This window comes from Protopterus annectens, chromosome 12.part0, assembly GCF_019279795.1.
Source record: "Protopterus annectens isolate FY-2018-M chromosome 12.part0, PAN1.0, whole genome shotgun sequence".
In the NCBI taxonomy this organism is placed as follows: Eukaryota; Metazoa; Chordata; order Ceratodontiformes; family Protopteridae; genus Protopterus; species Protopterus annectens.
In genome coordinates, this window is record NC_056746.1 from 576,177,895 (window position 1) to 576,204,560 (window position 26,666).

The window sequence follows — 26,666 nt, forward strand, 5'->3', positions numbered from 1 at the left end:
CTTAACTGAATACTCAACAGATTCTGCACTAATGGAATTGTGAAGGTCAAATGTTCTTTTGGAATTGGAAGGATTGGCCTGGAACTGATGTGATGTCAACCTTCATGGAGTACCCCTTTGTCACACTACCTTTCTTTCATAGTGATCTGTAGTTCAGTAACAGGCATTAAATGATGGTGATTCACTTTGGTGTAATACAAGACATGTCCTTTTTGCAAGATTCTTGTTGCTACTTGAACTGTTTCTCCAAGCTTGCTACTTTTTCGGAAATTATCATTTGTTTCAGAACTGCTGCAGAACTGCCAAATCCTAGAAGAAAAGTTGCTACTGTGACCCCCACTATGTCTGATGTTCTGGATGGTTTTGCTTTTTTCCTTTCAGCTGATGCAAAACCTGACAGGGAGGTTGAAGGTAAACATAGAAATATTTTGTCCAGTGATGTACTGATGAGTTTTCCTTTCATACCTACCAGAATGAGGTGAGTTCTTAACCATGCAAAATAACTGACCCATAAGTAGCTACCCTGAAACAGCAGCTGACAAACGGAGACCTCTCATTTAACCAAGTAAGAGTCTATTGTGTGTGTTCTTTATGTATGTTTTTGGACACATGACCAGGGCAACGGGCAGAAGACTGTTTCAGAATTAATGAAATCAAAGGATTAAGTAAGCACTGCCACCCCCTCAAAAAATACAAATGAGCACTCAAAATGTACATCTTCAGAGACGCCATGACAGTATTAATAAAAAATCAGACAGCCCCAACAGTACTTATGGGTTGAAGAGATTTCAACATGATTAATAAGCTGGTAAACAAAAAAAAAAGGGTTAATAAACTCAAGAAGCATGCAGCAGAACTGATAAAGTCAGATCCTTAGCAGGATGAACCGAAACAGGAGGGGGTCTTTTCCTGTCTTCTTTCACAGTTGCCCATTATCAGCAACTAAACTGAATGGCTGCCTCCAGCTTTGCCAGGCTTCTGTAAGTATATTTAAGAAGCACAGTTGCATATTTTGGTGCTGTACAATGCTGAGCTGCATTTAGCAGCACTCTGTAGTGCCACATGGATTGGGAGTAGAAACTTCAATCAAACCCCTTGGAGCACCTTAGGCCTGACTAGCTGTGCTTTGCACAACAGTGGCGGATGTGGTATACAAACTAAGTTTTCTCCATGGCTAAAACCAGTTCTTGATTACCGAATCCCTGTAAGTCACCAGATTAAGGTATACATTTTTATAAATATTCAGTAAATAGACTACGGTTTAACAAGTATCTGTAGAGATTACACCAAAACTAGACACCCAAATACCACCTTCACCAAGATTGATAAGAACAGCAGGACAGGTAAGCTGTTGTTATGAAGCCATGAGCCATGAAGTATGTAGATCCTTAGATTCCTACATCACAGAAAATATGATAACACTTGATGGTAGTTTATGTGGGAATGAATGATCTTAGGTACACTACTCAGCGGGACATGCATAATATGATATAATGGAGTTTACAATGTATGCGTCCAAGGCTGTGAAGACTGGCCTTCAGTTGTATCCTGCAATCACCAAGAATGACGCCATGGTTTAAGATAAAACAACTTGTTTTGACAACTGCTGTGCAGTTGGTGTCATTCAAGTGGCACTCAGCATGACAGGAGACGGCAAACAGGTGGTCTTGTTTTTCCAGAGATGGTTTGCTTCTCTCATCATGGTCTTTCACATCCTGGCTAAAACTTTTGCTGCTCCCAGAATGCTTTTTAAGCAGAGTCTTGTCCCAGATATTCCAACATAGTAAATTCTAATTTGGATTACAGAAAAGTCACTCTGATCAGTGCTAAGAGTCTATACAAAAAGATTCTCCAAACGTATGGCCTTCCAAAACTTCAGAACATTTTTTTCAGTGCAACTACAAAGAACTGATTTCATTACAGTGACAGCACTCCCTCTAGGCCTGGGTTCAGAGACTCTCATGTCTTCAGATACACTGCTAACTGTAGAGGAATATTTGTGTTTATAAAAAACTCCATTATCTCACACAAATCCTACCTAGATGTTTTGGATATATTTAAGTTATACTGACTAAATCTAACTACCATATTATTTCTAGCTACAGACCACCTTCCATGGCACTTGTTGACCGCAATAATTACCTAGACGTTAATTTATTTGTTTAGCATTTGTTTACCGGGGAAAGTCCGACTTGGAATGAAGCGAATTTTCAGCGAAGGCCTGGGGAGATGCATGTCTTTCTAACGTGGGAGGAAACCGAAGCACCTGGAAGAAACCCACATGAACACAGGGAAAACATGCAGACTCTGCACAGAAGGCACTCCAGCACAGAATCAAACTGGAGAACCTCTTGCTGTGAGGCAACAACGTAACCGCTACACCACTGCGCCGTCCAATACAAGTCTGAAATAAAATCCCAGCACCATTCTCCTAGGTGACCAAGTATCCATCAACTGGCAAACCTATATCAACAATAAAAAATACGCCCAATACTTTCTACAGTTTGTTAAAACCAACCCACCTGAGCAAACTGTCAATCATGGAACCTGAAACCACAATCTATGAACATTTGATTACTAGGAAAGTCCGACTGGGTGGGAGCCCATTTTTTTTTTAGCAGAGACCCATGGAGAAAAGCTCCAAAGTATTACAAAACATTTTTAAGAACAATAATTTTAGTCTTTAAAAATAATTCAAAAAACAAATACAGTTTACATAATTATATCAAATTAGACATAATATGAAAACATTGGTTAAGAAAAGATGCAAGTTATATGGCAATGATTTAACAGTTTGAGAACTTTTAGCCAGTTTATAGAGAAATTAAAGGCAAGTTAGTATAACACAAACAGGAATTGTAATATGAATTGAGAGAAAAGCAGGATTATATCATATTTAAAGCAAAAGCCAGCAGAGAAAAATTGACAGAATTACGAAAGTGAGTGATGAAGGGAGAGTAAAGGTATCTATAGTACGAATAGGTATTTGTTCATATTTAGGCGATGTGCATGAACAGAACCAGCTTAGGAAGTCTTTTCAGAATGTTTCTGAAGGATGGGAGGGAGAGTGCTGACCTGATGGATATAGGTAAGGACTTCCAGGCCTTAGCAGCATGGTATGCGTATAGACAATGCCCAGCAGATGTGATAGGTTTGTGGACAACCAGGAGTTTTTGGTCACTGGATCTAATGACCAACTAGGAATATAATGATGTAGAACATTATTTAGTGCTGGACAAGCAGGTGGATTCTGAATAATTTTATTAGTGGTAAAGAAGCTGCATACATGTTAAATGATGAGATAGTTCTAACCAATTTAGGCTTTTTAGTGCTACACAGTGGTGGGTTCCGAAAGGGGTATTTGTCAACTTTGCTATAGCAGTGTTCACGTTTTGATTTTTGCAATGGCTGAAGGTTAGTAAGGATGGGAGCACCATACAGAAGTGTGTGGAGGAGATAAGTAGTAGTAAGTGTAGCTTTAGCTGCATCATTGAGAACGTTTTTGGCTCTGTAAAGTATCCCTAGTTTTTAATGAGCTTTTCTTACGCAATTTTCTTTATGCACATCAAATTTAAGATTATCTTCCACTATCATCCCTAATAATTTGCTATGAGAAGTGACTTCAATGGCTGTATTATCAAGATGGGGCACTTTAAATTTAGTTTTTTCATGGGGGAGTGATTTGGGGAAAAGTAGTTGTTTGCTTTTTTAGTATTGAGCATAAGTTGTGAGTTATAAAGCCATATTTCAGTGGCTGTTAAAGCTTCCCAAGTAATTTTTTGGAGGTGTACCATGTCAGATGTGTAAATGAACATGGAGTCATCTGCATACTGTATTAGATTAGAAGTGCAGTGCTAATACTATAGGAAGGATGGAAGCCATGCTGTGTCAGGGATAGGAGTACTTTCTGCAGGAGATAAGTCCAGCGATTGTTTTTGAATACATTTTTCAAGTATTTTGGAGAGTGGGGATAATATTGCTTTAGGTCTAAACTTAGTAATGCCTCTTGAATTTCCTTCATTGTGCATAGGGATAACGTGTGACTTTTCCAGAGAGAGAGGGAACATGGGATTCCTAGACTGACCTACTTTATAAAGCTTGAGACAGGATAGGCAATGCTATTGGCTGCTACTTTACATTATTCACTTGGAAGGTCATCAGCAGAAGTAGAGTTTAAGAGTAGTTTTTTTATAGGATGTAAGCACAGGTTTGAAGGTGAAAGTGGACATCATGATTTATGGCTGCTGGGCTGGTTTAGGATTACATGTTGGGCAATCCCTGGTTAAAAATTTTATACAAGAGTTGAACTGCATTGCATTTTTGAGTGATGATTTATTGGGAGAGGGGTTAGGGTTTAATTTATGGCTGGGATGCAAGATTTCATTACTGTGTGTCCAGAATTTTTTAAGGTTGTGTTTATTATTAATCTGAAAGTTGTTATAGTATAGTTTATTTGTCATCATTAGCTTGCTTTTAGCATGATTTTGAAACATTCTAAAGCTTTCAAGATTCTGCCATTCTTTCCATGCTTTTTCTCTATCCTGCAATAGCATTCCACTTTTTTTGAGTAGCTATATTCCGTTGTTTTCAGTCTCTTCCTTCTAGAAGATGCAAAGCTATTTAGGATATTCAGAAAGGTTGTACTGAATTCATTTACAGCATCATCTTCCACCTTCAGGTCAAATTATAATAGAGAATAATCAGTTTATGGACAATACAAAGCAATTAGCAGATAGGTTCAAAGTAAAACAGTTTTTTTTCCATTTCCCGAATACAGAAACCTGCCAGTTGGGAATAGGAAGTAACTGGCATATACTATGTAATCTACTGGTCAACAGAAAGGACAGTGGCCAAAACAGTAAGTTGTCCTTACAGTGCAAGAACAAGTCTGTCGGAGGGTGGGGGTATGGGGGGGGGGCTGTTAAAAACTAATTTTCATCAGAGAAAGGCACGTATCTGACAGAAGAAGTTAATGCACATCAAGGTTCTTCAAGCAAAATTTGCTTACATTATACAAAGACAAAATTCTCAGTGAAAATGTTTTAGAAGTTGTCCCTTGTGGCAGAGCTTCTGCATATTGTGGTCATATATACTGACCACAGGCTCTGCACTGTGACAAACTTGGTGACTGTGGTTTCTTCCTGTACCAAACCCTTCATCTCATCCTACCTAGTTTAATTTGCCCATAAATCACTTATCCTATCACTAAAATCAAGCTGGTGGTACATCACTGCAAATGATGCAGGCTTTAGAGATCAAACCTGTTGCAACTCAAAGATGACCTACATAAATTCCAAAGTATCCCTCCACTGACTGATCTCCATCACCAAAGCTACTTTGTACAACTTTCAGTTCTAAATATATCTAAATATCTGGATTAAGAAATCTGTTCTTATCTGCTCTCGTGTATAGTGGTAATTTAAATATAAAAACCATTAGAGTGGAAAACTTGTATCAATAAAACATTTATTAAAAGAAAGAAAATAATTAATGCAATAAATTTATATCCCCCCCCCCCCCAAAAAGAAAATACTGAAACAGGCTGGCAAAAATATTTAATGTACTGCAAACAAATCTAAGCTTAAGTATGATCTCAATGTAGCCATTTCCACCAAAGGTAGCAATACATCCTTCTTCAGCTATGTCAGGAAAGTAAAAAGTAAAACTCAAATGTACTCTGAACCGGTCTACAATACTACAATTCACTCAAATAGCAAGACAATAGACAATATCCTAGCAGAGAAATTTAACTCCAATTTGTTTCCATCTTTTTGCTCCTGCTGCCTGCCAACCATCAGATTCTCTTCTTGGTAAACTGGTCCAATCATTCCCATTATCAGGTGAGAGTCAGCCAAGACAGGTCATCATCGAAGCAGCTATCAAGGATGGTTTGAACATTTTTCTGACTTTCTCCCTCACCCTTATCAAGGACAGACCTGGACGAGGTGCTGCAGAGGGGCATGTAATGGGATGTCTCTGGTGGAGGGGTTGCCTTCAAGCATCCCTGTCTATCCTCCCATGGCATGAGCAGGAGATCTCTCTGGCCTCCAGCAGGGAAATTGTACTACCCTTGTGCCTCCAAATCATCCAAAACTTCCTCCCCCAAGGAGAGGTGAGCAGGCTATGCTTCTTCATTCTTAAGTGTTTTACTTGATAAGTGGAAAGATAAAACACTAAAACTTACAGAATATCATCACAGCAGAAAGAATTTGTAGTTTAATTAAACATTTATTCTTTACAAGAGTACAAGGTTCTTTAGAAATTATAAATAGTTGTGTTACTCAGCTAAAAAACAAAATCAAACATGGTAAATTTGTTGAGATTCATGATTTCCTTCAAAAGAGAATAATTTATCATGTAGTAAACAAAACAAGGTGGCGTCTATTAAGAGAACAGACCTGAACATATCAGAAGCCAGTGAAGTATGCAGAACAGCTGAAATTACAAGGATCCAGTTAACGGAATTAGTGGAGAAAACAGAGGTAAGTAATATGTGAGTCAACTAGTAAGGCTAAAATGAAAAGTAAAGTGAGTATGTGTTACAAATGTCTTTGATATGAAAGACAGCGCCATATGATGATTCCAAATGCTCACATAGACTTAGTTGTATGTATTAATTTAAATTTATTTATTTATTGCTAATCAATTAAGGAAACTGGATTGAAGACCCTTTTTCCGCCATGACTTGGGTCATTTAGACAAATGCAGTGACTAAAACAGACATCATAACACAGGCGTTGTTACAAGTACCAGAATAAAACAGTTGAGATTTTACTTTTGCATTGAATTTTATCACTTCATTATTTGCCTGATTTTGGAAATGGTGTTTCAATATGCAGCTGCTGCCTTTGGGAAAGTATTTTAAGTAGTAGTCAGTTCATATGGAGGTGTCTGCCTAGAGATTACCATCACATCCACTAAGAGAATAAGACTCTTTCCTTTCAAAAATCTGCCTCTAATGCTTCTAAGAGAGAATGTGAGTGTTTGTGCATGTATGTGTGTGTGTGGCGGGGGGGGGGTTGGGGGTCAGTAGTGATCTATCAATTTGTAGATAAGGGTGTTAGAGCAATATGTTTCAAGCCGACAATGGTAGCCAGTAACATTTGAGCAGTCTGGTGCAGTGGTGGTTCCTATTGTTGGGCAGAGTTTGGGTAGAGACTATATAGATAAAGAGCATTGCATACTCTAACTTCTACAGCAATACATTGATTGTTACAGATCACCTGGCTTCTAATGTCATTTAGCAGTGCTTCTACTTTGCTGGCTATTAATTTATTAATGTGCAAAGTGAAAGAAAGACTGGGGTTGAGTGTAATTCTTAAATACTTCTGGGATACACATACTGTTAACGAAGATCCAGTGTGGTATGTGTTTCTAATACTGCTTTCATTCCTAAGAGAGTGTTGGGGAACCAAACAGCATTATATTACATTTTGCTGTATTAATAATAATTATTTGTACTATACCAATTCCACAGTATCCTGAAGTCCTCCTGCAGTGCCTTACGGACTGACTAAGTTTTAAACAGATCTGGTACTGATCATATCATCTGTATAAAGAAGAGCATTTTTATTAGGGAGATCACAAGGCAGGTACTGATAAACATAGAATAGAAGTTGGCGTAAAAAGAACCCTGGTGGACACGCATGCACAAAGATAGTTTCTGTTGTCTTTTTTTTTTGTGTCCCCCATTCCCCTCAAATTTGAATGCTTCTAATTTTTCTAGCATGCATCATGAAGCAGCAGGTGAGACTATAAGCATACAATAATCCCTGTCCTGCATTTTATTCAGTCATGCAGAATGTGTGACAGAAAAAGGAGAATTCTTTAAGCTGTACAAAAAAAAAAAAAAGTGCTTACAATAATTTGCTTGTTGTTTAACAGAAAGTACAGTTGTGTACACTTACCATAAATGTAGATGTTCGAGTCTCTTCACTGTTGCAGTCATGACTGTAGGGTTCTCCCCTGCCGGCAGGCAGTCCTCGGTCAGCCAGAATCCTAAAGTCTGGGTCCGGCGTCGGCTGTTCAACCATGCTCCCTGACGTCAGAGCGCCAGGAGTACAAAGCTGACAGCCGACGCCATGTTCTCCAGTTTTTCTTGCCCCAGATGTCAGGAGTCCCAAAATGAGAAAGGTCCCATATCCTTTGCAAATACACCTCAGAAGAATGGTGAAAAAAGGAACCACACAAAAGTAAAAATAAGAGGTGACAGGAGGGAGGGAAACCCAGACTGCAACAGTGAAGACACTCGAACATCTACATTTATGGTAGGTGTACACAACTGTACTATGTTCATCGTGTTTCACTGTTGCAGTCATGACTGTAGGGTAGAATCCCAAAGCAGAATGAAAGGGAGGTGTTCATAAAGTAGAAGGGGTGGCTAAAAGGCCCTGCAAGACTGCAGAAGCAAAGCCTGCCCTAGACTTAGAGTAGAGAGGTAGATTGTAGTGCTTAGAAAAAGTATGTACTGAACTCCAAGTTGCAGCTTCCAAAATGTCTTTGGTAGGAACTCCCCTGAGGAAGGCAGCAGAAGTGGCAGCAGCTCTGGTGGAATGAGTCCGTATACTCCCTGGCATTTGCTTTCCATGGTGTGAATAACAAAATCTGATTCCATGAGCAATCCATTTAGAAATGGTCTGTTTTGAAATGGCTTTACCTTGGGAACTTGAAGCATAAGAAACAAACAATTGCTCTGATTTTCTGATGTCCTTGGTTCTGTCCAGGTAAAAACGTAGCTGTCTGTGTACATCCAAGGAATGTAAGATCCTTTCCCCTTTATTTTGAGGAGTGGGCAAAAAAGTTGGCAAGTGGATAGTTTGATTTAAAGCCACTTTGGAAACCACCTTAGGCATGAATGTAGGATTAGTCCTCAAAGACACCCTGTCTTGATGAAAAATAATATAAGGTTCCACAGCCATAAGAGCTTGCAACTCTGAAACACTCCTGGCAGAGGTCAGGGCTAACAGGATGGCTGTTTTCCAAGATAAAAACTTGATGTCAGAAGAGGCAGCAGGCTCAAAAGGAGGTAAGGTGAGCTTTTCCAAAACATAGTTGAGATCCCAAGCAGGAATGGGAGGAGATCTAGGAGGTCTTAAGTTCTTAGCTCCTCTGAGAAACTGTCTCATGAGCTGGTGGGAAAAGATTGGAGGGTCTGTATTATGAGTGGAAATAGCAGAGGCATGTATATTAATGGAAGAGAAAGAGAGACCCTTATGTAAGAGATCTGTCAGATAAAGTAAAATCAAAGGAATGTTCGGAAGGAGAGGATCAGAATCCTGAGCCTGCATCCAGGAACAAAATCTTTTCCATTTTCCTGCATAAGATTTTCTAGTGCTAGGACGTCTGGCTTCTAAAATGACATCCATAACCTGCTTGGGTAGGAGAGAAGGAATCAAAGGCCCTGGATTAACCAGGCCACCAGGCTGAGAGTGCTGACATGGGAGTGTAGAACCTGACCCTGATGTTGGGACAGAAGGTTCGGAGTCTGTGGTAAGACCCAAGGGGGCTCCAGATATAGGTTTTTTAGAGTGGGGTACCAAAACTGTCGAGGCCAGTTTGGGGCCAACAAGATTATCATCTTGGGCTTGTCCTGTTTGATCTTTAATAATACCCATGGAAGAAGAGGAAGAGGCGGAAAGGCATATCCCGAGAGGTTTCTCCAACTGAATGATAGTGCATCCACTTTCCAAGCTTGTTCATGGAAAGTCCTGGTGCAAAAATTCTGTAGTTGATGATTGAGATGGGATGCAAAGAGGTCTATGTGAGGACATCCCCAGACTGCTGTTATCATCCTGAAAATTTCGGTGTCCAGCATCCATTCGTGAGGATCCGAAAGGTTTCTGCTCAGACTGTCTGCCAGGAAGTTTTGCTTCCCTGGTAGAAACTGAGCTTGAAGGTCCAGATTGCAAGCTAGAGCTGTGTTCCACAGATCCATGGCTAGTCTGCAAAGGGGGTAGGAATGATATCCCCCTTGCTTGTTTATGTACCACATAACTGTGGTGTTGTCTGTCCGTATCAGTAGTTGTCCGGGTTGTAGAAGATTCCTGAAGGCCATTAGAGCTTTCTGAACGGCTAACATTTCCTTTAAATTGATATGCAGGTGCTTCTGATCCTTTGTCCAAAGGCCCTGCAGACAGTTGCCCTGAAAATGGGCTCCCCATGCATAATCCGAGGCATCCGTGGTTAGAATCTGAGTAGCAGTAGGCAGACAGAAGGGTTTCCCTTTGTTTAGAGTACATGCCTTGGACCACCAAAGGAATTCCTTTTGAAGACATGGCAGGATGGAGATCAGTATGTCTAAACTTTGGCAATGCTGAGACCATACACTTTTTAGGTACCACTGTATTTTCCTCATGTGTAGTCTTGCATATGGTACGAGAAGGATGCAGGAGGCCATGTAACCCAAAGCCTGCAGGAATCTCCTTGCAGATAGCTGAGTTAAAGTTGCCAAGGTTTTGAAAGTTGAAGCCAGCAGAAACTGTTTCTCGTATGTCAGAAATGCCATCTGGGTTGTTGTGTTTAAAGAAGCGCCCAGAAAAATTATTTGTTGTGAGGGTGTCAAATTTGACTTTTTTACGTTTACAGTGAATCCCAGGAACTTGAGGAGATCCTGAACAAAACGTAGATGCTGGAGTAAGACCTCCTTGCTGTCTGCCTGAATAAGACAGTCGTCCAGATAAGGGTAAATTTGAATTCCCTTGAGTCTGCAGTAAGCTACTACTGGAGCCAGGCATTTGGTGAAGACCCTGGGCGCAGTAGACAATCCAAAGGGCAGCGCAGAGAATTGAAAGTGCCTCGATCCGGCCTTGAACCTGAGGTATTTTCTGCGTTCCTGCCTGATGATGGGAATGTGTAAATATGCCTCCTTTAAATCCAAAGTTACCATCCATGCATTTTTGGACAGCATTGGAAGTAGCTGCTGTAGAGTAAGCATCTTGAATTTTGGAATCTCTAGAAAGGTGTTCAAGACAGACAGATCCAGAATGGGTCTCCATGAGTTTTGCTTCCTGGGGACTAGAAAGAGCCTTGAGTAAAAACCTTGCCCCATCTCTGAAAGTGGAACTAGTTCTATGGCTTTCATAGCCAAAAGAGCTTCCACCTGGTTTAAGGCCTCTGTCCATTGATGTTTTGGAAGGTCTGGCCATCCGCTTGACCTTGGCAGGGTATGAAAATGGAATTTGTAACCTCTTGAAACCACATCCAGAACCCACTTGTCCTGGGTTATATGAGTCCAATTTCGATGAAAAAGAGAACATTTTCCTCCGAGAGGGGCTTCCAGGCAAGAAGTTCCTGCAGCCCTACAAAGGGAGTCATTGAGTCTGTTTCCTATGTGTTTGTGACCTGTCCTCTCCTCCCCTACGGGTGGAAGCAGTCCACTGTCTTGGTCTATAAGAAGCTTGTGTTTGAGGCCTTCCTCGGGAGCGTCTACATCTACCCCTCTGAGGCCTGTCAGAACTGGGAAAGGACCAATTTTTTGTAGACCAATTCCTGCTAAATCTGGGTGGCTGTACTTGTAAGAAATCTTTAACTGTTTGCATGGATTTCGCCTTGTCCTCCATCTTTTTAATCACCTCTTCAGCTTTTGATCCAAACAAAACATTATGCTGAACAGGAGCATCCAATAATTTAGCTTTTACTTGTTCTGGCAAATTTTGTTCCTTTAACCATACATGCCTTCTAATAACTGTGTCAGAGGCAGCAGCCCTACAAGAAGCCTCCAAGGCATCAAATCCACAGTGTAAACCATGCTTCCCAACTTGTTCAGTGGCATGCATTAAGTCATGTAATTCCTCATCATCTGCACAGGCAGAAATGGAAGTAAGCTTTTGTTTTAAAACAGACAAGAGAAATTGCTGGTATTTCAGCATATGAAACTGACAGTTTAAAGCCCTAACAGATAAAGTAGCAGAAGTGTAAACTTTTTTGCCCCATCTTTCTAAAGATCTAGAATCCTTCTCAGTGGGAATGGGGGTTTTTAGCAGAAGCGGCCTTAACTCCCTTAGGACCCTGAGAAATGGTTTCAGGGTCAGCAGTAGGGTTCTTGTATAAAAACTGGTGGGAATCAGGAACCCTGTAATATCTATCAGGCTTAACAGGAGCAGGAGGGAAAGAATCAGGGGTTAAGTTAGCCTCCGAAAAAGCATCATCCACAATATCCAAAACAGGAGGAATAGCCAGGGGTCTATGTTGGGGAAGAAGAAGAAAATCCCTTAGTCTTTTCTTAGATTCCGAATACTCCTGTCCTTCCCACTGGAAATGTTCCCTCATTTCATGCAAAGTTTTCCCAAAAGAGAAATCCTCAGGGGGAGAAGCTGAAGGAATGGATTCCTCAGCATCAGAATCCTCATAAGGAGGGAAAGAATATTCCTGGTCAGAAGAAGAAACTGAAGAAACAGAAGCCTGATTAGAGGAATCATAATAAACTTCCTGCCTTGGCCTTTTATCTGGAGGGGGATGTGAACCCCTAATCATAGTAAGTAAATCCTGCCCCATCTTAAGTAACTGTTTCTGTGACTTGGGAGCCGGTTCAGAAGAGGCCTGTGCTGCAGTCTTTGATTTGGAAGGAGTCTTTGCCTTTGTCTTTGGCTTTGCCTTTATTAGAAGCTGAGTAGGCCTGAAAACCCCTTCGGAAGCCAGTACCTGCACAGCGGCTCCGGACCCATCCGAAGGAGCACTGTCCGAAGGTCCTGCAATAGAAATATTCAAAGGCCTAGTTGGCTCCTCGTGGGAGTCCGTTTCGACCATCGGTTCCGAAATGGCTGACGACAGGGGCTGCAAAAGCACCTCACTGACGACGGCCGAACCTGAAGCTGGTGCGATATAGTCAGATTTGGACCTCGGAGGCCTGTCTTTGTCGTTGCATGGTTTGCGATCTCCGGTAGCCGTTGCATGGTTTGCGTCTCCGGTAGCCGGAACCGTATCCGACGACATTTTGTAGTTAAAACGCCTACCGAAGTAATGAAATGCAAAATCGTACCTTCGTTTAATTGTACGTTGATTGAATCTAGCACAAAACCGACAACTAGCTACATCGTGGTCAGGGCCTAAGCAAGGAATACAGTAAGAATGAAAATCCTTATGAGGTATTTGCTTCCCACATGAAATACAATTATTAACTTTTTCTGACATCGGACTGGAGCAAGAAAAAGTTTCCCCAACGGGGTACTTAGCTTTGAGTGGAGAAGAAAGTCTTCGGACTGAAGTTTTTCAGAAAAAATTGTCAGGAGTCAGCCAACCGGCACTTGCAAACTGCTATCACTGCACGGCAAGAAAGACTGGAGAACATGGTGTCGGCTGTCAGCTTTGTACCCCTGGCGCTCTGACGTCAGGGAGCATGATTGAACAGCCGACGCTGGACCCAGACTTTGGGATTCTGGCCGACCGAGGACTGCCTGCTGGCAGGGGAGAACCCTACAGTCATGACTGCAACAGTGAAACACGATGAACATCAGGGGTATGGGAGGGAGCGAATACTACAACACTAAAGAGAAGGACATCTACTGTTATGGTAAGATTTTACACAACTGTACTATGTCCTTCTATAGCACTGTTAAAGTATTCCTGAAAGAAGGGAGAGTAAAAAAAAAGCTCAAGAAACAGAATGGGAGGTGGAAGGCTGAGAGAAGCCCTCAACAAACCCACATAAAATGGTTTCAGCAAAACCTGCTCTGGCCCTGGAAATCATGTTCAACTTATAATGTTTAGTAATGGTATGCATGACTAAGCAGCAGCTTCATGGATGAAATTGGTGTCCAACCCCTTGACGAAGGCACCAGAAGAGGCAACAGCCCTAGTAGAATAAGATCTAACAGAAGCAGACAGAAACTTGCCAAGAAAAGAACAAGAAAAGGAAATGGCCTTAGATATCCAAGAGGAGATAATTTGCTTAGAACCAGCCAAATCCAAAGACCTGGAATGAAAGGAAACAAAAAGCCGTTCAGACTTACGAATAGTCCTAGTTTTATCCAAATAGTACCTGAGCTATCAGTGCAAATTCAAGGTATGTGGGACCCTCTCAGTAGCAGATTGAAGAAAAGGGAAAAAGGAAGGGAGTAGCACTGACTGATTTAAGGATAACTCATTTACCACCTTGGGCATAAAAGAAGGATTAGTATGAAGGGACAGCCTGTCTCTGTGAAAGAAAAAAAAAAGGGAGAATGGCCATAATGCCTAGAGCTCAGAAACCCTCTGAGCAGAAGTAAGAGCCAGCCACAAAACAGTCTTCCAGGTATGATGTTGCAAAAAAGCAGAATTTGCAAGCTCAAAAGGAACCGGAGTCAATTTTTCCAAAACAAAATTAACATCCCAAGGAGGAGGAATAGTTTTTCTTGGAGGCCTAATACGCAGGATGCTTTTAAGAAATTGTTTGACCTCAAAACGAGAAGTCAAAGGAGGAGTCATGGGCAGACAAGCAGAAATGGCTGACAAATGGGCCTTCAAGAATAGGCTAAGCCAGACTGGAACAACTCACATAAATAAGAGAGGACAAGAAGGCCCCCACTGAAAAAGGGTCCTAGTTACGAGAATGGCACCAGACTAAAAATCTTTTCCATTTTGGGCATATACTATTTTCTGGTTGATGGTTTCCTTGTCTCTCATAAAACCCTGAGGACGTCCTCAGAAAAGAGGTGCCTGAAAGGATCAAAACCCTATCACCCACAATGTCAGATGCATCATGGGCAAGTGGGGATGGATGGGAGACCCCTTGTCCTGTGTGAGGAGATCCAATCAGTGAGGTAACTTGTGATGACTGTCCCTGGCCAGATACATTAAGCGAGGGAACTAGTGCCATCTTGGCCAAAAGGGAGTCACTAGCAAGATTTTTGGGGAGTCCAGCTGAATCTCCTGCAGGACTCTTGGAAGTACAGGAAGAGGAGTGAAAGCATAAAAAAAAATCCCCTTCCATGGAAAGGATAAGGTGAAGCTGCCTGTTCAGAGCGGAGGCAAAAAGATCTACCTTTAGAATACCCCACCGATGGACAATGTCTAGAAACACGTCTCTGTGAAACATCCATTGTGGACCTGCTCAGTCTTCCACAAGATTGTGCTCTGAAGGAATGTATACTGCCCAAAGAGTTAAATAACTGAAAGCCACTTCCCAAGCCTGAAGTGGCCATCCTGCAGAGGAGGTAAGACTTCATGCCCCTCTGCTTGTTGACATACCACATCACTGTAGTGTTGTCTGTGTACACCTTCAAGGGGCCCGGACAGAAAATGGGGTGAAAAGCACGAAGGGCCAGAATCAGAGCACTCCTCTCTTCGACGTTGAAATGGCCTGATTTATGATGGGGAGGCCAAAGACCCTGAACTTTCACAAATTACAACTAAGAGTGACAAGTGCCCACTGTTCTGCATTCAACAGAAGTGGCTCTGCTTTGTGATTTATGATTGGCCCGTATGCCGGTTTGTTTGTTTGTCTTTCGGCTTTTCCCGGTTAGGCGTCGCCACAGCGGAACTCCGGTCCGCTAATGATTGGCAGTAGATTTTCACGAACGCCGAGGTGCCAGCTCGACGTCCAACCTTCAACAAGGGCACGCCACCAAGAGATGCCCCCTACCCCATGTCTGAGGCATCAGTGAACAGCTCTTGAGAAGGGACTGGAGGCCAGCCTGGGATGAGAGCAAACTGTCAAATCCACCACTCAAATTCCTTCTTGAGACAGGGAAGGAGAGGTACACAAAGTCAGAGGGTGAAGATGCTGCAGCCAAAGTGACGTGAAGTACCACTGAAGCTTCCACGTATACGGTCTGGCAAGAGGAAGCATTGGAATAGAAAAGGCCATGAATCTCAGGGCCTGAAGAAACTCCCCAACTGGCATGGCAGTCAGGGGAAGAAGAGCCTGAAAGATGGCTGTCAACGACAATACCTTTGGAGGTGGAAGAGAGGCCAGCATTGGCACAGTCTGAATCCTGCAACCCTGACACACATGATCTTGACAGGGAGTTAGGACGGACTTTTGAAACTTGATAGTAAAACCCCAGACTTTGAAGAAGGTGCCTGATGCAACAGGTCATCTAGATAAGGGAAAATCTAAATGCCTTGGAGCCTGCAGAAGGCAATCACAGAAGCTAGGCATTTTGTGAATACCCTTAGGACAGTAGAGAGGCCAAAGGGCAAAGAAGAGAACCGAAAATGAGAGGAAGACACAGAGAAACATATAAACTTCATGAAGAGAGGGTGAACAGGGATATAAAGGTAAGCATCTTTCAGAACCAAGGACACTAGAAATGCCTGGGGTAATAAAAGAGGAAACAGAGTTTGAAGAGTAAGCATTTGAAGAGAAGGGATCTCGAGAAAGGTGTTGATCCAAGAGAGAGATCTAAAATAGGTCTCCAAGTGCCCTCCTTTCAAGGAACCAGGAACACACTGGAACTAAAAAAAAAAAAAAAGAAGTTCAGGGTTGTTGTGTCCATACATCCCTTTTATGCCCTACATTCTGTGCAAGGAGCATAAATGTGATGTATGATGCAAACAAGATCTTTTCAAATTTCTCAGTACTGGCTGAATGACGGACTACCTGGGATGGGACATCCCTTCTTTCAAGAAAACTTCAACAGTGATATAGAAGGACATCTACTAACATGGTTCTGATCAATAAAACATATACAATGTTTGAACACTCCTTTGGATCTGATGCTTATCAATGGCACCCATCATCTCCATGATTTGTCAGACTGAAAAACATTTTTCCCCTCAGCTCAACCAATATTACACAGACACACACACACACACACACACACACACACACACACACACACACACACACACACACACACACACACACACACATATTGCAGATTCTAACTAAAGGGCAAGATAATGTGTCTGGGGTGTTGTGTAGATATTTTCTTGATACATCACCAAAGCTTAAATAATTTCTTGTAAACACACCATATTTACACTATTCACTAAAAACTAAAGCTGTCATGCAAAATGCAGACATATACAACCCTAAATCATCCCACCCATCTAAAAAAACTCTCATATATTTACAATATTTAAAGAAAAATATTAAAATAAAATAAAAACTAAAAATGAAATGCATTTCCTTTTCACTTTAATGTAAAAAAAAAAAAAAAAAAAAAAAAAAGGTAACTCCACACAATGCACCTCCCCAAAAATATCACTACCCACGTAAATCAGTCTCCTTGAAATTAACCCTGTTCTTATTAGAATGAAAACATCAAACACTAACATCAACCAGGCAACTGGAGAAGAGCATTTCTGGCAAAACAAACTCAATTCTAATTACCTAAAGTAAGTAAAAATAAACTAAAAACATAACTAAATTAAAAATCTTACAATTCCTAATATAATTTTTACTAAATTACTACAATATGCAGAAAAAATATTCAAGTGATAAAATCCTATGCAAACTATTAAAACCCCTATTCAGAAGAAGTTTATGTAGTTAATATAGCCCACTGAAGTAAATGGGAAACACTAACTTAAATAAAACAAAGAAAAAATGGAAAAAATAGAATACACGATGGTCCGCTTCATGTAATATGTGAAATCAGAGACATAACTAGGCAGGGCAAAAGGGCAGCTACCCCAGGTGCAAGATGTTAAGGGATCAGGAGATGCTAATTGGTCAGTAGTGCACTACCAGCATTCAGAAATGAGTGTCTATAGTACGTTTGCAGTCAGGGCTTTTTAAGTGGCATAATATGTATAACAAGCGCCTTGCAACATTTTTTTAATGCAAAAAAGTGTACGTTGCTCTGTCCTTAAGTACAAAGTTTCCAACACCCCCCCCCCGCATTTAGAGTTGATGGACAAAAGGCAGTAGACTGGAGAATGGTATTGGGTGCTAGATGAGAAAACCATGGCTCTGCATGAACTACCCAATACTGGTAGATTAGGGTACTTGGTTTGTGATGAATGTTGAAACTTATTTGCTAAACTACAGCACTAAATATTTCAAGTATCATGCATCAGTCCACTACATATTTCAATTAAACCTGCAAACTATAAATTCTTGGTTTATTTTTGGATTTCTTTGAAAGTGGAAGGTGGTCTTTTGAATAGATAGTTTCAGAGACATAAAAAGACAAAATTTAAAATGGTGGGGTAGAATCAAAGGACAGCCTCCTGAGGACTTGCATGGAAAATGAAAGTTATGTACTTACCATAATGAGAGCTCCGCATTTTCTTCTTTTCATCTGTTCCAATGCTTGGGTTGTTGGATCTGGTCAAATCTGACCCCGGCTTCTGGATCCGAGAGATCTGAGTCATCCCCTACCCACAGTTCCCCTCTCCTGTCTGAATTACCGCTGACTGATCATAACCAATCATTATGTGTGCTTGCGTGTGTGTATGTATAAATAGATATATATACGTATACATTGCTATAGATATGTATGTGTCAAGAAGATAAGTGATCAGACAGGGTCTCTAGATGTACAAAGATATTTGGAAGGGGAAAGGAGACAGGGGAGTTGAACCAGATGAAAAGAAGACAACAGGTTTCTATTGTTATGGTAAGTTCATAACTTTTGTATCTGATGTTGCCTTTTTTCATTGATTCAACATGCGAGACAGATTTCCAAGCTACCTGATGGGTACCTGGGTGGACTCTCAAGGAAGGATATTCCTGGGTAAGGCAGAGCCAAAAGATGCGGGAATCTTGGACTGCACATCTAATTTATAGTAAGATACACAGGTATGAGTTGAGGACCATGTTGCTGCTGCATATATACCACTAAAGGGAGATCATTTAGGAAAGGCTGTGGAAGTTGCTATTGCTCATGTTAGTCTTCGATTGTAGAGATACACCTAAAGAATGAAAGACAAATGAAATGCAATTTGCTAACCATCTTGAGACTAACTTTAGAAACTGATTGACCCAACTTTTTCTTGCAGAAGGATGTGAACAATCAATCTGATTTGCTGAAAGTCTTGGTACAATGGAGGTAAAGTCCGAGTTGTCTCTGCACATCTAATGTATACAGCATATACTCTCCTTTAGATGGAAAAGCACCTCCATTTGCTCTTGTAAGTCATTTTTGTAAAATTCCTTTGAGATGAATAAATGATTCATACTACTGGGGAAGAAAACCTGGCATCTCTGTCGATCATCAAAACTGGAGAAACCATGTGGTTAGTTTTAGGGTCTGTAGGTCCGGTAGAAGCATACCGGAGGGGTGTGTGAGGAGATCTGGAAATGGATCCAGCACCCACGGTGGCTGAATTAGGTGAGGCTGAAGAAAGAGGAACCACACCTGTCCAGGCCAGAAAGGGGTAAAGATGATTACTCTGGTCTTGCACTCCATTGCATTCTGAATAAACTTCTGATAAGTGGAATATGGGGGGGGGTGTAAAGGAGACTTGGGGCCAAAGATGGACTACAACATCTCTAGGTGACTGACACAGTGGAGGGATGAGGGCAAAGTAACGTCTGCATTTGTTGTTTAGATAAGAAGCGAAAACGTCACAGCAAGGTTAGCCCCAGTGGCTGAAGATCTCTATTGCCACTGTTTTGTTGAGAGACCACTTGAGAGGCAGCAGTATTGTTCTGCTCAGCTTGTCTGCCAAAATGTTGGACATCCCATGCACTGCTACTAAAAAGCGGGTCAAAGACATCGTCCATTGCCAGATTCTCATGGCTTCTCAGAAAAAGAGGGTATGACTGGGTTTCACATTGTTTGTTGATGTATCAAACCACTGACACGTTGTCTGAATATACGGCAATCACATCTTTGGGAAAATGATCCTGAAAAGCCTGCAACATAAGGAAGGCAACTCTTAACTCCAAGACATTGATGTGAAGGTTGACTTCTAATGGAGACCACATTCCTTAGACTGTTCTCCCTTCAAAAACCCCCTCCATGGGATGCATCCGTGGTCACTGTGGCTTTGGGTACTGGAGGATGAAAATCTGCCCAGAGTGACTGAGTCAGACGAAATCCACCACTGAATGTGGTTCTAGCAGACCAGAGTGAAACATATTTTGTAATGAAGGGGATGAATTTTCTGAGACCATTTTACAGCTAATGTCCTTTGTAGAAATCTTGTGATAAAGGAACCATTATAATGGAGGAAACCATTGGACCTAGGAGTCATAATATCAGTCATGCCTGGTGATAGTTATGTGTTATTACCTGAAGAGCAAGTGATATGATTGATCTGACCCATGCTGAGAGCATTTTTGCTATCTGATGTACAGTGTATCTGGCAGCCCATGAATTCTCCGGATTGGGTAGGTTGTAATTTACTCTTCTTGGTGTTTACAGAGATACCCAGGTAGGCAGACAGTCTTAGCAAGAATGAATGATGTGTTAGAAGTAGATCCCTGGAGGTAGCAATTAGAAGCCAGTTGTCCAGATATGGGAATACTTGGATCCTTTGAACCTGTGACAGGCTATTACTGCCACAAAGATAATGGCAGTGGTAAAATCCTGAGACAGGCTGTCACCACTGCCATTATCTTGGGGAACATCCTGGGGCTGTGGTAAAACCAAACAGCAGCGCTCAGAATTGAAAGTGATTGGTTCCCAGGTGGAAATGGAGAAATCTTCTGGACTGCCGCTGGATCTTTATGTGATAGTAGGCATTCCGGAGATCTATAGAGCAAATCTAGTCATCCTTTCTGAAAGTTAAAAGGGACTGTATTGCAACCACTGAGAATTTTGTCTTTTTTACAAATTGATTCAAATTGCTGAGATCCAAAACTGGTCTCAGATTCCCTGCCTTTTTGGTACTAAAAAGAACTTAAACTCAGAATTCTAATTGGTCTTTGGGGACCGGTAGGATAACTCTTTTGACCAGCAACCTATGAACCTCTGTTGCTGCAGATTCCAACTGACTGAATGGAATGTTGGCCATCTTTCATTTTATTCTTAGGGTTTCTAAAAAGGGTGTTGTATAACCTCTGGTAATAATCCTTAGTACCCACGTATACTGAATAATGTTTTGCCAGGCTTGACTGTATAAGGAGAAGTATCCCTGTCTGCCTCCAAATTGCAGCAGTTGGGGCAAGCGTTCAGGGACACTGGTAAGGTTTCTCTATAAAAGGTCCATTGAAACCTTCATTTTGCAGACTGCCACTACCTCTGAGGTGATGTCCCATGGAATTGCCTATGCCTCGGGAAGCCTATCCCCAGGAGTGTCCTGGTGAAAACCCTGAGATACCTTGAACCACATTTTCCTTCCACTTCTCTGATTCTTGGAGAAGGATCTCTGAGGGGTTGAAAAATGGATTTCAACAGCAGACAAAGTCTTTCTGTTCTGTTCACTTCTGGAAAGCATGTCCTTGACTTTTGGTCCAAACAAGGTGGAACCATCACATGATGCATTTATGAAGGCGGTTTTAAAGTTTGCTGCAAAGTCACAGAGCATCAGGCACGACGACTCATTGTAATGGCTGTAACAGCTGCTTGGGCTGCACCATCTGCTGTGTTAGAAAGCAAACTCATAGCTGCATTTGAGGATGACTGCAGGGTAGACAAACGGGAATTCACATTTTTTTGGATATCTGCTTAATTACCCACCAGAAAATTTAACTTCCTTTATCAAACCCCTCTGGAAGCATGTGAAGTGAGCCATATAGTTCAGGGCATGATGAGAAAATGTGGCTGAAGCATATATATGTTTCCTCAATCTGTCGAATGCCCTAGACTCCCTGTTAGGGAGATGGAGAGAAAAACTCTACTTGGACAGTTCCTTTTTAGTGTTTGCTACTACCACTATGGCATCTATAGTGGGACCCCTGGTCCAGAATGTAATTTCTTTAGGAGCAACTAAAATTATGTCTGGCTTTTTTTTGGGCTAAGCTCTGCCACATCACGCTTCTTCCAGGCTTTTTGAGAAATAAGGCTAAGGGGTTGGGAGGTGGGACCACCCAGGACACTGAAAGGCTGGAACTAAAGGCTTTGAGAAATAGACTAATCAGAAGGAAGGAGCACTGGTGGACCATCTCCCCTGCTGTTTTATCAATTCCAGGATGTCTCCAAAGAAGATCGCTTTGGGGGGGATCTTGGGGAGCCTTCTTCCTCATCCAAGTCAGTATCTTCTTTGACAGGGAGAGGAGTCAATATGCTTCCTTTAACAAGTCCTCTTCTGGAATGTGTCTTAGGATTCTTGAGGGGGACACGTCAGAATCAGACATGTGATTCGAGTGTTGAGTACTCTCAAAGCCTAAGGGATCCATTTGTCCCTGTCTACCAGAATGTGAGGAGGAGGGTGCAGTCTTCAGAGGGATCTGAACTCTGGGAGCATACCAGTCATTTTGGTTCAGCCAAGACCCTCTCCACAGCCTCGAAAGCCACCTCAGCCATTGTAACCGAAGAACAGACAGCCAAGTTAGTTTAGTCACAAGCCTTCCCAAATTCAATGGTTGAAGGCCCCTTGGAGGCCCTCAGAACCAAGCTGTCGAGTGTTGATGTCCTGAGCAGCAGTGATGGCTCTGAAAATCTTGGGGGTTAACTCTACTGCTGGTGGCCCAACACCGATGCTCTGGGTCTGGAACCCTACTTGACCCGAAAACATCGAAGCTGAGTGAGTGAGAGAAGATGTCAAAGCCAAAGTCACCAGGGCTGTTGACTCTGAAGCTGGTACTGCAGGAAGGTTGGAGCCGATGTACACTGACTCCAGGAATGCAGATTGTGTAAGAAGCTGAGAAGACTAAGCAGGAGGGCTGGAAGGGATGGAACTGGGAAGACTCCCAGATGAATCTTAATCCTCAAAAATGTCCTCATCATTTAGTCAACTTTGAATTCCGTGAGACTTCTAGCAGACTGGCCAGATATGGAGGATGAAGCTACCAATGCAGGCTTCAAAGGCACTTTCTGTAATATAGGAGAGTGAAACCTGGGGCTTCTCAGTGCAGGAGTACAGGACAACTTCAGAGATGGAGTCTGGATCTGAGCAACATTCAGACCTTACTGTCTGGATACTTTTGATGCTGGACCCACAACAGATGTGGGGTTGGAAGACCTTTTCTTAGTTTTCTCCAGGCGATCCTCAAGTCTCTTATCTTTTGATTTCTCTTTTATTTTCTCTCTTTCTCTCTCTTTTCGGATCTCTCTCTTTCTTTATACTGCTTCTTTTCAGCAGAAGGGGAAGATGTGGATGCCTTCAGGTCCAAAGACGTGAGGTTATGATTTTTTTGTTTTACTGATTGCAAGTGCAGTTTGAACTGAACTTCTAAAAACTCCAGTTCAGAGCAAATAAGACAAGGGCAATGAATTTTAGCACTGCGTGTTTGCTTTTTTTTTCTCCAAAGTGATGTGACTAATGAGTTAATATATTTAAGTAAGGGCGTTTTAGAATACAGGGGATTTGCGGATGCAAAATGCACATTTCATTGTTTGTGTATTTATGGCAACTGCTGGTGTTATGTTTCTGACATACATGTAGGATGTTTAGACATAAATCCATTAATGGAGATATTTTATATCCTTTATTCAAGCAATGTTTAAGAGTACTTCCTCTCAAAATTCTTGCCCCTTTGTTACTAAGTTTTCCACTGACCATCGAAGCATTACTACTATCTTAAAGAAAAATTGGCAGCTATTTTGGAGTGATCCTGGTAGTTTAGACCAGGTGGGAGACATGCCACAGACAGCGTTTAGAAAAAGTTCAAGCATTAAGCAGTTACTTGAGAGGGTAAATGTTTTTGAGTGTAGCAGCACTACTATTGGGGCTAAAAAATGTGGCGGCTGTTCTCAATGTTATTTGGTCATGAATTGTGACCAGATTAAATTGAACCATACAACCATAAAACCTAATGGCAAATTTTCTTGCAACTCCAAAGAGGTTGTTTATGCTGCCTTGTGTCAGCACTGTAACATATTTTATATAGGGAAAACTAAAAGAAAGTTAAGGGACAGAATTTATGAACATCATAGGGACATAAAAAATGGTAACAAAAACAATGCCCTGTATAAGCACATAGAAAAACACTCAACACACATTTTTTTATTTGCTGTTGTTGAAGGGGTCAAAATAGATCCTAGAGGGGGTCCCTGGGAAGATTATTTGGAATTCAGGAAATTATGTTGGCAAATCAGGTTGAATGCCTGTACCCCCCCAGGTCTCAACAATAACATTAGTATTAGCAGCCTATTAAGGCTGCTTTCTTATGTTATATAGTTTTTACTAGTTTTTATATGTTTGAGCTGTATACCATGGCTTCTGTTTGTTGAAATGTTGCTAGAATATTTCTGTTACTTTCTAGGTAACAGTGTTTTTGCTGTTTTACTTTAAAGATATGTCTATGAACTTAAGTGTGATGTGTTAGATTGATTAAGTCTGTTGATAATTAATGGTATGAGAAGTTTTATTGACTTATTATGCCATGTGTTCTCACAGGTTTTAGTATATTTAACAAGAGTGTATTAATTTTTGGTGGATTCTGATGAAGTCTTTGGCTACAACCTGATGAAAGTACTCAATAAAAGGTTTTTGATTATCCTGGTGGAGTTCTTGTGACACTGTTTCAGGCTTGCTCATCCTTTGGTGGTAATACCCTGTCCTACCCAGATCACCTTAAGTCCTAACTCTGTACTCAGTCTCCTAAATGTTACTGAGATGTGATCTATGCCTAACATACAAGCCATCTTCATATCCAGCTCTGACAGATCTCTCGCACATCTGCAAGACAACAACAGGCTCACTAGATCCAAAGACCAGAACTTTGTCTGCAGCATAAACAGAACCTGCTGGAGGGACCAATATGTGTCTCAAAGGATCCCCGTGCTATGGAATAAGCTCCCCATCTACTTGAAGCAACATTCGTTCCTGACCTTATTCAAAGAAATCTTTATCATTGAATGGGAAATTGCAAATTCACACACTGTCTGGCCCCCATGTCTCTGATGGATAGAGGCTGACAGTAAGTAAATTAATCCCCAACTAACATATCCCCCCACACATATAACCTTAGTTACTTCTTTACTAACATACTCCACCATATAGGGATCCAAGGAACACTAGGACAAAACTGATTTGGGTTGCACGGCTAAGCTTGTAAAGACTTTGGTAGCTGTCAGCCTAGTATGAACCTAAGAACATTTTAAAATATTGCACCTCTTGACAAAATCTGATATGAACAAGCAATGCAGGACAATTTACTTGTAACAATGCAGTCCCAATGGTACTCCAATAAACATTACAGGCATGTTCTGCTATACACTCTAAAATACCTAAAGGGTTTTAAGTCTGATCCACTTCTCACTTCAACAATGTTAAGCCATGTTTATATGGGCACAATCTTAAACTACCCAAGGTGCCCAACAAAACAAAGTATGCACACAAAGCCAATTATCAAATTGAGTTAGTTCACTGCCTGGAAGGTAAATGTCGCTTACCGTTTTCATCAATAACGAAATCAAACCCATTTTTCCGAAATATTTCCAAATTCTCTATCAGTATGTTTTCATTTACAGCTGTTAAATGGAGTCTCTGAGGTCTGGCAAATAAAGAACATAGTTGCAATAAATTTAAAATTAAGTGTACAGTTTATTCATCACTGTATTACAGAAATCGCATTTTCATTCTGGCTGCTTTTCTGAAGTTGGGCACGACTAACTGGTCAAATGTGACCCATTATGGGAAGGTGACAGAAGCAGTATTCAATCTAACACTCCAACTGCAGATATTTACAGACACTTAGGCACATGAAAACCTATAAAGAGATGAGGCATTAAAGAAAGACAGACTAATACATGTCACAATAACTTTTTACTGAGTGAGATGCATCTACCTTTTAGCTTTTGTAAAAATCTTTCTAATGTAGGGGTGAAGGGAATCATTTACCAAACCACTAAACTGTAACTTTCAACAAAAGTCTTAAGCTAAGCATCTTTAAAAGCTGTCCTGTGACTGCAATATTCTAGTTACTTCAAATGTTCACAGATATATACTAAGCTTGAGGCCTACATACTGCTCAAGAAGGTTAGCAAAGCAAACCATTAAGATTTTAACACAATAGCTGCCATGCCTACACCACATACATCAGGGATGCATTTGAAATTACCATCTACTTACTGAGGATACAGTTAAAAGTAGTCAGGATATTATGAAGCCAGACACATGCAGAAGGAGTCTGTCCCAAAAGCAAGGATTGCATTAGCTTAAATGTCTATTGTGCCAGCAGGTGTCATTAAAGTGACAATGTAGATTAAAGATTTTGGTATGGGCATTTGTAGTGATTCCACTATGAGTGGACAAAAGACAATCCCTCAACCTAACCTGCCCAAAATATGTGTTTTTGCGAGGGGGAGATAGGCCACGCCCCATACACTCTTTACATGGAGGGCTGTCCCCCCACACCCCTCCAACTAATATAATCAACTTCACGGTCGCACTTCAAGGGGTGAAAAGAACAAACACTCAGAAATGGCACTTGCTGCTTATGATATTCTCTGATAATGCTTTTCAATGGAAATGCTGACACTGTCAAGAGAATCAGGTCTCAAGGGGTTGAGGCTAGCAGAATCTTCTTTTCTCTAGCAGTAGTGTAGACATTTGTAGCACTGCTGGGTCTGTGGAGATGGAGATCAAAAAAGGGTAGTCTTTCACAGCATAAAAAGCCATGCATAGATCACCATGTTGGAGTCTATAAGAAACAGCATAAAAGGAAGGCTTTGAATCTGTTTAAGCAAGATAGGGTTCTCAGGCCTTCAGTTTTCTTAGTCACAAGAGAGAGAGAGAAAGAAAAATAC

General features: G+C 41.2%; 1 protein-coding gene across 1 annotated transcript in view; it reads right to left on the reverse strand.

Annotated features, from left to right (window-relative positions):
- PMS2 (PMS1 homolog 2, mismatch repair system component) overlaps positions 1 to 26,666 on the reverse strand; it is a 531,246-nt gene that overhangs the window by 41,320 nt on the left and 463,260 nt on the right. Inside the window, exon 13 of the mRNA XM_044089714.1 lies at positions 25,311 to 25,411. Coding sequence (XP_043945649.1) covers positions 25,311 to 25,411 — 101 coding nt within the window. The remainder of the gene's footprint in view (positions 1 to 25,310; positions 25,412 to 26,666) is intronic.